We start from the raw sequence: 12,803 nt of genomic DNA on the forward strand, positions 1-12,803 counted from the left end.
TTGAAGCAGCTTACAGTGAGAGCATCTCTGGTGAGAGCGAAGTACCAGAATGCATCACCATACTGAGAACCACCATAAGGCGGCGTAGCGTGGGTACCCAGCGCCCGTGGCAAATATCCTTCCAATTTTCTTTTAAAATCTTGCACCCCTAAAAATGCTCCTAAGAAATGTGCGCTGGGGGCAACCACCCCTGAGGCCCACCCCCACGCTACGCCACTGCCACCTTGAAACATAGAAAGAGGTCTTTAGTGCACGTTTGGTTTAGGTTGGTAGGCAGAACGGATTAGGATGCTCTTGTGAAGAAAGCTGCATGTTCTATCTGGTGGAACAAGACATTATCAGAGCCGCTCCACAGAACAGGAAGGCTACGGAGACAGTCTCCGCTACCAATAGCTGCTGGTTGCTCAATGTGTTGCGACACATGAGCGCCTACAGTATTATATGAAAATTAAAACAAGCGCCTAGGTGAATCCCGAATCCCTTTCTCATTGAAATCATGTAAGGGCCGCAGCTGCGACCCCTGACACTGTCCTTGCGACCCCATAGCCTCGGAGATCACAAAGACGGTGCCAGGAACAGAAGCAAACTGGTCACTAATGAGCCCTGCTTACTTTCTGTTGCCCACAAGAACTGGGACATTTTAATTCCTTCACCATGCAGGACACTATAGAATGTTTTAATTATGGCAAATAGATGTGATCTTAAGTGGTGTCATGCACACACCCTATTAATGAATTTAAATGTTGCTTTCCTACCACACCATTGCACTCCCCGTCTCTTCCCTCTCATTTCAGGGCTTTACAATCAGTTACTGCTGAACTTCCTTTGCACCAGTGCAGGGCCTCTCTGCCAGGACAAAAGACAGTGTGGCTTTCCAGGGACAAGGCTTGGGCGGTCAGAGTCCCACTAAGTTCAGGCCCTACTGTCATGTCGCTTGTGCCACAAGGTCTTTAACTGACCTCTCCCCCGAAACACACTGGCTTCTAACTGTACGTATTTAATTTCCTACTTGGACCTCAATGTGGGTTATCTCTCCGTCTCTAAATGTGTGGAATACAATAACAGAAACAATGCACAAATGGTGTTTGAAATACACATTCGGTCTAAACATGAGGTCTGTACGTTACATTTCTTACAGCTCCGCTGCTGAGTTCAAAATGTGCACTGTGAAAATCGCAATTGAACTTCAGGCCTGGGCGGAGTTCTGCGAAGTGACCCAAAAACTCTGCCACGCTACGTAGAGTTCCGCATGTGGTGGAGTGCATTAGGTCAGAGGCGTAGCTAGAGCTTGTGGCGCCCGGGGCTATCCCTCAGATTGCCGCCCCTGGGGAGGGGGGGTTGCTGGGGGAAAAGGACGGGGAGCACTTGAAAGAGGTCCGAGAGACACGTAGTATCGCCATTAATAGTTACCTCGATCATGCAAGTTACATGCACATACATGACACTGTCCAAGGCTACACAGTTGAATACACCAGTGACTGGCAGTACAAAAGAGAACACACAGACTGCATGATCTATCTGTGGACTCAGAAAAACCGCATGTGACATCCATCAGAGAGCTGCGTGAATAATTACCTGGTAATCCCCTCAGCACAATGCAAACATACACATACATGACACTTTTCAGGGATCCATCATCTATAGCTGACATTAAATGACCATTCATCATGGACCCCCAATAAAACAGAGCACTTTGTGATCTGCATGGTACATGTTCTTTGCAGCAGGCACATTAACCCTCTGTGTTACCTTTCCAGGAGTCAACCATTCCACTAGACAAAACTCCAATCTCTCTCTAGGAAGAACATTAATCACCTAAGTTATCATGACATTTTTATTGGTTCTGAAAATTGCTGGAGGCCAGGAAGGAGGCAGCAAGTTTTTTTTAAACCATAATATACTTGTAAACACTACACACCCACCCGAAATAGGTACCCAGTGCGGTCACTCCGTTCGCATCGCCCTAACCTGCTCAAGGTTCATGTGACCTCAGTGACGGAGTCACAGCGACTGTATCACTGTTGCTCTAGGGTGTGCTGCTTCGTAGGCCTGCCCGCAAGACTGGAGATTAACTTCAGTATGGATTGTGGTGGACAGGCCTTCAAGTTTAACCCACAATTGACACCACTAGGGTACACCTGCTTGTGATTAGACATCAAGCCTTCTAAGGTCTAGTGGGGCCTTCTAAGGTCTAGCATGGGAATGTGCTCCCTCAGTAGAGTGGTCTGGTGGACTGGTCATGAAGGCTGAACCCGGTTCCCCAGTTCCAAATTCGACAGCTCTGGCCATAGTGCCACATAATCTCCCCCCACTGAACACCATACTTCCCCACTGAGAGAAACTCGCACTGCCTTCAGCTATAACCTAATTGTGCCCGCTATAAACACTTGGATGTGGCTCAATTCAAATTATGCACTTGATAAGAGTAATATGCTGCCTACAAAAAAAAAAAGTAAAAGCAAACACTCATAGGGAATGCAAGATTAAGTAAAGCATGTGAATTGTAAGCAGAAACAACATGGTTACCTTAACGATCTCTCACTCACTATTCAGAAATCAGCGAGTGGTTTTACCTGAAAAATTAAGGACATGACTAGAGGGCCCTGAAGGGAACCGTTTCAATGTCCATTGCTTATATCCTTACAAAACGTAAGCAGTATGGATTAAAAAGACCACAACCATAAACACAGAGCCATGGTACACATTTTGTTTTCCAATCCACCCATCAACCAGGTATTGCAGTACCTCCAGGAAAGGTACACTTTCCCACCTGGGAACAACAATGCTGTTCAAAGAAAGACGAGAAAATAAAAGTAGCGCTTCACTGGCGAATTCTGTAAAGTGATGCTGATGTATTTGGATGTAAATAAAACCAATCTGGCCACTTTTCAACCACTCTGTCTGTCTTGCTTTATTTAGTTATGTATTTATTTTTCATATTTAAAACCTTCTATTTCTCTCCATCCCGCTGCACTTTGGAATAGAAAAATGTCAGAAAAAGTGCATTTCTCGCAAGAGTGTTTTTCTTTTTTAGATTCATTTCACAGGGAAGCAACTAAATGAAAGAAGGAAAGAGGTTGTGAACCGTTTCTTCAAGTCACGGTTTTCAGTAAGTGAGGAGCAAGACAGAAAGAGAGGGAATAATAGGAAGAGAGGGGGGGAGAGCTGCCAGCACAAAAAAGAAGAGGCCATTGCCCGAGTCTTATTCCTTCTCTGCCCGTCCCCGAACGTCCACGAAAGCAAGCCGAGCCTTATCTGAATGCCTTTGTCCTCCCCCAAAATAGTGCCGCCTGGGGCGGACCGCCCCCACCGCCCCACCCACGCCACTGCATTAGGTTGCACCGTTCGTGCTGAGTTTTAGCGCAAGGTAGTTGTCCCGCGCTGGAAAATCAGCACAAAATGCACCATTGTGCTGATTAGTGAGAACGATAAAAGAGTTGGAGGTAAGAGGCCAACAGATGAGGCTAGTGGGAACAAATGATAGTAGTGGCTTCAGTGCAAAGAAACCCTAAAGAAATAGATAACGCATAGAATGGCAGGTGGATAAGTTGGAAAAGTGAAGGAGTGAATGAGAGGAAAAGAACAGGCAGTAGGTGTGAGAGCATGAGAGGTACATTTTAAAGTGAACTAAAAACAGAATCCATTTGATGTAAAATTATTATATCCATGTGGTTAAGAGGAACGGGAGACAAGAGGAGTGGGGCGAGTGAAGGAATAACAAGGAAAAGATGAGCATGAAGGAGAGGGGTAGAGATGGTAAAAGAAAGAGATAGGATCGTATCAGAGGTCTATGCATTATTAGCTTTCATAATTCTGTCAAAGCTTGAAGTAGCTCTGTGCAGCCTGTGGCACTTAATAAAATCATCAGCCTGTACTTGCATAGGTCCTTATTTGGCCTATATTGAATTAACGTTAAAAGGAGAAATGTGTGATATAACATGCCAGCACCCTAGGTAAAATATATTTGGTCACTGAAATAGGTATGTGGCTCTTGTAGTAGCAATGATGGTAATTTATTACCCTTGCACCTATTCTGACGTTTACTGATGCCATTCCTGAGCCATTAGGGTAAACGTTCATGAAACATTGATTCCTGGAAAGAATCCAGTCATATGATGTAATATCCTGTGATGTCAAAGGGCAGGTGATGTCACTTCCGCTATCCCTGGGAGTTTGGTGAATCAACGTTCGTGCTCTTTTCCATTGGTTACTTTCTGTGGCTTTAATAAATATTCAAATAGAAAACTATAAAACCTGACGTATGTTTTCTTCCCTTATCTCCTGGTCAGCGGCAACTGATTTGGTGGTCTGTACTGAGAAGACCATATACTTCTTAGAGAGTAAATCAGTACGCTTCACATTTCTCTTCAATTCTCAAAATCTCTCAATCCAATTCAGTTGGCTCTGGAGACAGTCCCTTCCTTATCTACTCTTCAGAGCAAAAGTCCTCCATCCACAAGATGACCACGTGAGAATCATCTTTTTACATAGCCTGTGGCCTCCCCTGGAATATTCTCAGTATTGACAACTTCCTGTGCCTTGGAGGGGTCATCAGTTATAGTGTTATTCCAGGTCCATGGGAGTCCAACCCATGCTAGATTTGCCAAAAATAACCAGTGATTATTTAAATGAGTGTCAAGAAGTTTCATTGCATAATTATTTATCTTATCTACATATCCAGAAACACAGCATTTATTCAGCCCGTGTTTATCTTCGGTCTAGTTAAGAACTACGATTTTTCAAGAGGCGCCGTAGCCCAACACTTACGTCCCCTGGTCACCACGCTGAGGACGTGTAGTCTACAGCAGTGCAGCTCCTCCAAAGCCCTCCATGATGTTGAGGTCCTCTATCTGCCATACCTTCTACTGTCTTCATTTCTGCCTGGTGAGAATGCAGCAGAGCAGGGCGGTCTAATAACCAAAACAAGGTTGCCCAATTTGTGTAATCACAAGGAGGACTCTAGAATACAAAAGCGTGGCACGTATACATAGTGTATCAGATATAAAGGAGATTGAGAAGGATACACATGTTTCATCAAGCATGGCGGTGGAGCCAGTCCCCTTTCCTCCTCTCAGAATCCCTCCTACCACAGGAGAGGCTGCTTCATCTGTACACTTTCTTTCTCTACGTAGCTGTCATAAAGTTCCCGGAGATGCAATATGAGCTCTTCCACATTCTGTCCAGTTATTGCAGACAAAGGGATCACCTTTTCCATCACCCTCTGTCGCAGGAGCGGCAGGTTTTCCTGGGACTCTAGAAGATCCATTTTGTTGCCCACAATGGCATGTGGTCTCGTTGATAAGCCTTCTTCATACTGCTCAAGTTCATATTTCAGTTCCTGCAGCTGGGCCCATGGCTGAGCTGCCGACATGTCCAGTACATACAGGAGGAAGCGACAACGCTCAATGTGCCTCAGGAATGCAAATCCCAGCCCTCTGTTCTGGTGTGCTCCACTGATAATACCAGGAATGTCAGCCACTGCAACAAGAACATGAAAATAAACACAGAGTTCTTAGTCTAATACAAGCAGTCTTAACCTGTATGCAACGAAAGACGTATACTGAGTTGAAAAAACACAATCTGCATGCAAGGTAAAATACAGATGAAATAAACTTCAGGGCGCATGTTAAAAAGAAAACAGAGCTGTCAGGCTAACACAAACACTGGCAATCTGTGACAAAAACAAATACTAAAGCAACTTACATAAGAAACACAATCCAAGTTATGAGCCATAGGAATCAAAAGTGTCCTTAAAAGAGGTAGACACCTGATACACTTATGACACAGGATGAGCTCAGCCTAGTTTACAATCTTCCTGTGCTGATTTTGACTATATTTTTCCAAGACATTCATACAATTCCATCTATTCATATAATAAATGCACCCGAAGTAAGTTCAAATATCTTGAGGCTAAATCTTCCATTCTTTGAATATTTGATATAAGATAATCAAATCTGCTGTTTGGCTTGGTTTCAAGGCGCTGGTGGCTGCTGGAGAGTTTAATTGAGCTAATGGCCAGAGTAACATGATGCTGAGCTGCTGCAGAGATCGAACCGTGATCCCCACACTCCGGAGTCAGCCGCTCTGGCTGCTACGCCACATCTCTCCCCATTCAGATTTCACACAAGATTCTTGCCTTGCTCGGTGTACTCAAATGAACTTTACTTGTGGCAAAAGAGTTAAATGCCCAGTCCGAGCTTAGAAAGTAATTCATTCACCCTCCATAGAAAGGACTGATCCTCAGTGGCTCACAGGAGAATAAAAGGGAGTTGTATGACAACTAAATCGCTCCCTTCTGGAAGTTGTAGTCTTCTAGCATTTACAGAGCACTGGGTTTTCCGACATTTTGATTTTATTTAGCCAATCTGATTGCATCTGTAGAGAGTTTATTAACAAGGGCCACAATAGCGTTTCAGATCCACGTATCAATCTGAGTACCAAATCTGTGTCCAAATAGTCATGGCTTGTCAAAAGCTTTGGATGTGCTCAGTACCTGTGCAATTACACCACAGACATAGCTCACATTGGATGTTGAAGAACATCCATCAATGTTTGTTGTTAGCTATCCAGATTTACTAGTACTTCATCCTATAATAAAAGCACGTGCGGAGCGGATATGTGTATGAGGACACATCTGAAGATAAAAGAGAATTTTATAATTAACTCACCCAACTATACCTCTACTGCTTCAAGATGCATTTTCTCAATGTTTAAATGGATCATCAGCCTACTGGCACTGTTCCCATTAAGGTGCGCGCGCGCACCTCTATTAACGTGAGCACGCATTGCCGTATGTGCAGCGCGCACTCACCCACGACATCCCACGAGTGAATCGCGCCGCTGCTTTAAAAAAGCGAGCGGTGCGAAAATCACTCACTTCCTGGATGCGGTTTGCCGGGACTCGGGAGTGAAGGTAAGGCAGCCTTTGGGGCTCGGGGGGCTTGGGGCTGTCGGCACTTGCAGGGCAGATTGTGGGCTTTTGTTTAAGTATTCATGTTAATCACAGCCCCTTCACAAGCTGTGATTAACATGAATACTTAAACAAAGGTCCACAATCTTCCCTCGCACCGCGCTTTACTAACTAAAAAGCAAAGCAAGTTTAAAAACACAGCGTGTACTTTGAAAAGTACACGCTGTGTTTTTAAAGTTGCTCTTCTCTTTAGTTAGTAAAGCGTGGTGCAGGAAATATTGTGGGCTTTTGTTTAAGAATTCATGTTAATCACAGCTCGTGAAGGGGCTGTGATTAACATGAATACTTAAACAAAAGACTATGCTGGTTCACAAACGGCTGTCCAAAGCCATGGAGTGGGAAGCCATAGCTAGTGTGCACTCATGGCCAGAGAGAGAACCTAACCCTTAATGGCAACACCCGCCAGAGGCCTAGTAGTCACCCTCTCAACATTCAGGAACTGCCTGGTAGCCCACCCCAACCCATGATCAATTTAGTGGCATCACACTCACAAGAAAAGCGACATTTAGTAACCCAAGGTGCCAAAGGTTTAGTAAGGACTGGCTCTTGAGAATTTGGTTGCATGAGGGTGCTAACAGTAATTTTAATGTTCAATTATCTAATCCAATTATTAGGCAGGAAACTACATTGTACTTGGAGGACGATAGATCCAGAGTTGCAGTAATGTGATGTAAGGTCTTGTTTGTGTTCCAGTGGCATTAAGTTGATGGCTGTATGAGGTCATTCTCTGGCACTATGAACGAGTAGTTGGATTGCTTTTGGTGCTTTTGCCAATGAAGGTTGGTTATGTTTGGGCTTTTAAGATAGGGTGGAATGGTCTAATTATGGTTTTTTTAAATATAGATTCAATCTTTGCTTCTATGGCATTACTTCAAGAGTCAATAAAAGTGAAAAAATTGTCGTTATTTCAGTAATTTTATCTAAATTGATTTGTAGGAAGTATTTTGTTTGGAGTGTTTTAATGGGTGGTTGAAGACTCCAGTTGGCTTACACAAGAGAGACCATTTTTCACACAGTTACTGAAATGGTGAGAAAGTCCTGTCTTCGGATATAGGTTTTCGGAGTTCCCCCTACTATTTAGAAAAGTTCTCCGGAAAGAGTGTGTGCATTACTTAGCTGTTTGGGCAAGGTGAGATAGTTGGTGTGCTCTGTAGGCATGTCATTTTTCACCAGCACCGTTTAACCCTTCTAAGTGCTTGTTTCTCTTTCATCAGTTTTTTCAGAAAGCATGGATTCCTTTTTTCAAAAGTTTGACTTCTTTATTAATTTTGATGGAAGATGTTGATTTATGGAAGAGTCAATGGTATTAGTGAGTGTGGTAAGTAAGACATTTGGCGACAGGTTTAGCAACGTATCCCATTGGTTGTAAAGTGGGATATAATTCATTGCCCAGTTGTTTTGTACTTGAAGTTTTTTTTAATTATCCGCTGTTAATATATTTCATTTTATTATGGGGGCTCTCTATTAAGGGGGTCTTATGAAAGGGCCAAATCACCGGAGCAGGCGCAGCAAGAAGCGAAAAGATATAATTGCATCGTTCAATTCGAAAGGCTTTGCTCCGGAGTAAATTCTAAACATCTCAGATTTACACATAGGGGACTGAGACGTGTGTGTGGTTCATTGCAGAAATTCAGCGACAGGGCAGCTGATTAATCACGAGCTAAGCTCTATTTATACTATAAAGCACATTCTGGAACCATGGGACTAACTTACTCAAAACTCTGAGCTGAGCCGCGGTAATTCGGTTTACGGCTGGGCCGCGCACTTCCAGAGTGCTCCTGGCTGCAACAAATGACTTTCTTGGGGAAATGCGCTGCCCGGGTCATTCAGGACCAGCAAGCAGCAGTTGTGCTATGGGCTCCAGTGGCCTGATGCGTGATACTTGGCAGGACTGAGTAAAGAGCGGATGTAAGAGAGATTGTGGGCTTTTGTTTAAGTATTCATGTTAAGCACAGCTCGTGAAGAGGCTTTGATCAACATGAATACTTAAACAAAAACCCACAATCTTCCCCGCACTGCGCTTTACTACCATAAGAGTAGAGCAAGTTTAAAAACACAGCGTGTACTTTCTGAAAGTACACGCTGTGTTTTTTAAACTTGCTGTGCTCTTTAGCATATCTGCCAAGGTTTCAGATTGCTATGTGTGGCATTTTAATAATTTCCCTGTAATTGTGAATGACATTTCAGCAACTATGAGTGACATTTTCTCCCGAGCAAAAATCAAGCAATGAAACACAGGGAAACAAATAAATATCCGAAATTACACCCATTTGAGCTACAAAAAACTGTAAGAAGCAATTGAAGTAAAGTGCACTAATGGGGGTGTGCAAACAGCGACGGTGATCTGCTCTGCCAATCAGTGTGCCCCTTGCTGAGTGGTAGCTGAAACAAGAGTATTAGCTTGATAACTGCACTTTTTATCTCCATCCTGAAACATTGCACATTCAGGTGCTACACCTTTAGGTCCTCATTAGAAACAAGACTTCATCTCATTTGCACCTTTAAGCCCAACACAAAACATGATGCAGTCCAGTCTGTGGCACCATCAGGCTATATTGAGAATACATTATTTTGATTATCAGCATACAGGCCAGGGTTTTGCAGCTAGGAACATTCTGCTTTGTAGGAATGCTCGTCATAAAAAGGCTCACTGGGTGCTCAGAAGCAGGGAGTGAGCACAACCACATTGATACATTGTCTTGCTAAGTTACAAGACCATTGGCATTGGAATACCCTAAGATCATTTAGCTGGCATGGTTTACGTGTGTACACAGAGCATGCCTCTGCGGAGAAGTAGTGAAATATATCAAATTCAAGCATGGATTTTATGAATGGAATCATATTTTATTTGTGTTTTTACTAAAAAAAGGTTTTCTGAATATAAAGGATTAATCAATAAAATCAGTAGCTTTATGTAATGTTCCTAGCTCCCAGCTGAAACGCATTGTATGTTGTAAAGAGTATGGCAGAAGTGTTTTTGGATTAGAAGATTGAACAGCGCAGAGCCTATATTCTTAGCTAACTCTTTTTTGTATGTTAGCAAAGTGTAAACATAGATGAAGAACACACTCAAAAACACGTTTGAGCGTAGGCAAAGACTCCCATTTCCTGCTGCCAGTGCTGGATTTTGCCTTGCAATTATGCAAGAGGGGAGTGGCATTATCCCAGGGTTAGGCATCATCGTGCCATAGATGCATGGCTGCCACCATTATGCTTGAGCTAATTTTATTCAAATGGTAGGCACCATCATACCATGGATTCCCTTAACTTGCAAAGAATTATCAACATTATGCCAGCGCCGGCTTTATACTGGATATGTGCCAGTCACACACATTCAGGCATGTGCTCCCATACTCTGGCACACGCACTCTCACTAACTGTATTAAATGTATTTACTCTGCGAGGCTGCAGTGCATGTGGTGCAAGCTGCAGCCCCTCTCCCTCGTGGTACCTACAGCAAAGCAGGAGGTATGGGGTCGAAAATGCAGAGCTTGAACTCTAGCTAGTCACTTTGTGGTTTGAGACGTATAGAAGTTAGCTGTTATTTAGGCATCTATTTTAGTATTTGAGGAACTCCCTTGAATCGGCTGCCCTACTGTGCCTTGTTCTGTGTTTTGATTAAACTTATCTGCAAGTAAAACATGATTGAAGGTTATTCCTCTTGATGCTGATTTTTCTATTTACTGTTCAAAAACACCCTTACGTTCTTACAATCAAAAGCTATATTACTCTTCCGCTCGGGCGGTCTGTCGCAGGTTTTCTGCCATTGCAAGGAATGGAAATGCAGCTCTTTGATAGTGAATAGCTTACTGTTCTATATTAGGATTTAAACTTATAAACTGCAAGTAACAAAAGGGGCAACATTTCCCCACCCAATGAACAGTGCTCCAGTTAAGAATCTTTAGTAAAATCTTATGATGGTACCACCGCTGGGGGCATATTATCAAGAATGGCGTTAAAATTATTGCCGCTTTAGATGCAGGAAACTGCCGCTAAAGCGGCGATAATGGGCTTGATATTATGCCCTTGAGCATTCCAATAGAAGCTCAGGTTCACACCAGAACATGGGCTTCTATTGGAATTCTCAAGGGCATATTATCAAGCCCATTATCGCCGTTTTAGCGGCAGTTTCCTGCCGCTAAAGTGGTGATAAGTTGAACGCCGTTCTTGATAATATGCCCCTTGGAGTCTTGTGCTTTTCTAAACCTGAAACTTGCCTGTGTAACCAATTCATGTCATGGAGTGTTTATCCAATTTGCAAACCGACCTCAAGACCCTTAACGTGGCGCTGTATGTGTAAAAATGCACCATCTTTTCACTTTAAGTAAACGTTTGGAGTGACATTTGGCGCTGCACACGCATGCGGTCTGGTTCCTGGCGCGGCACACGTGTACGTTCTGATTCCTGGCGCACATAGCCAAGGTTGCAGCGCACAGAGACCCTCCACTGCCGCACACAAGGGAATAAAATTAGAGGGAACATTGCCTACTGGTTGTCCTGCACTTACACCACCACTTCTAATTTACAATGGCAACTTACTGCCATTGGTTCCCAAACAGACTTCATGCCTCGGGATTGTGCCATGCTTGGAACAATTCCATCAATGTCCTGTGGACCTTAGTAAGACAGTAATTTGTGGTCACTATTAAAATAATGTGGCGATTTAGCAGCAGCACATCTGAAAGTATTTGGTGCTCCAAGGGCCAGGATTGCTGGGCCACTGTCTGTCAACATGCCTAAGCGTTAAGGTTCCGCCAATACCTTCTCAATCAAATTTATATAAAAATGTAGCTGCCTGACCACTTCAACATTTAGAAGGGAAGTGTTTGATTTTATTAAGTATAAATGTGGGTACAATGAGGTAGAACACTAAATAGGTGTAGATGTAAGGAGGTGACTTGAGAGCTATGTACAACGTGAGTGCCCTTATGACCTAGTTCCCCTCCAAAGAAGGCTCTCTAGCACATGGACTAGAAGTACAATGGTCATCACCAGCGCCTGGTGATGCCCAAGCCTCATTCCTCACCACGGCCCTTGCTCTAACCGGCAACTGGTGATACTGGAAGCTGTACGACTGATGGGAGGCGAGTGCCAGTCAAAGGAATGAAAAAGCATGAGAGTAAAGAGCTGGACAGATGAAAGAAGCAAAAGACAGCAGACCAACAGGAGAGGAAGAAGAGAGCGGGTGTACAAATCAAGGGAAGGGAATGAAGAGAGAGGAAAAACAGAATTAAGGTGTAAAAGAGTGATCAGAAAGGAGAGCGTAGATCATTATCTTTTACTGTCCAAAAAGTGCGAAGGATAATGATAGAGGAAGAAAGCATGTGTCCTCAAGCCTGTAGTTTGCTACGTTTGGCATTGGTCACAATTACATATGTTTGTACAGCAGTCTTGAGTTAATGCGCACACGTAATTGTGTTTATCACATGAGCACACTTCTTCAACATGAAGTCTGTTTGCAAGCTTCTTCCTCTCATGATTTAGGCCCCCCTGCTTCTTCCCAAACAGACTTTTTGCTGATCATCTCCTTGGTGGCCACTGCCCCATCATTTGTGTGCCATCTCTTCATCGTGTTTATTTGTTTTCAAGAGCATTCTGTCATTGGCAGTGGACAGCTATGAAGAACTTAAAAGTCTCTTCTCTGGCTACACTCTGCTCAAAATTCTTACTCTCCATGTGATTTCCTGGTGATTGAGTAGTATGTGCCACATCTGACATCATAGCCGATATATCCTTTCGTTAGCAATGTTGAATAGTTAGTTGTCCTCCTCTCGTTCGGTTTTTTGGCATGCCTGGCACTTTCACATTCCTTCCCTCCTGTATTTATTTACCT

The 12,803-nt window shown here is 43.5% G+C and overlaps 1 protein-coding gene across 2 annotated transcripts in view; it reads right to left on the reverse strand.

Moving 5' to 3' along the window:
• Positions 1 to 2,885: 2,885 nt before the first annotated feature.
• The window catches only part of MTG2 (mitochondrial ribosome associated GTPase 2), a 109,814-nt gene continuing 99,896 nt past the window's right edge, over positions 2,886 to 12,803 (reverse strand). For both annotated transcript variants that reach the window (XM_085619772.1, XM_085619773.1), the window contains one exon: positions 2,886 to 5,478. In XM_085619772.1, the coding sequence (XP_085475898.1) occupies positions 5,084 to 5,478 (395 nt within the window). In that variant the 3' untranslated portion in view covers positions 2,886 to 5,083. The remainder of the gene's footprint in view (positions 5,479 to 12,803) is intronic.

The sequence above is a fragment of the Triturus cristatus genome, chromosome 7, assembly GCF_964204655.1.
Source record: "Triturus cristatus chromosome 7, aTriCri1.1, whole genome shotgun sequence".
Classification (NCBI taxonomy): domain Eukaryota; kingdom Metazoa; phylum Chordata; class Amphibia; order Caudata; family Salamandridae; genus Triturus; species Triturus cristatus.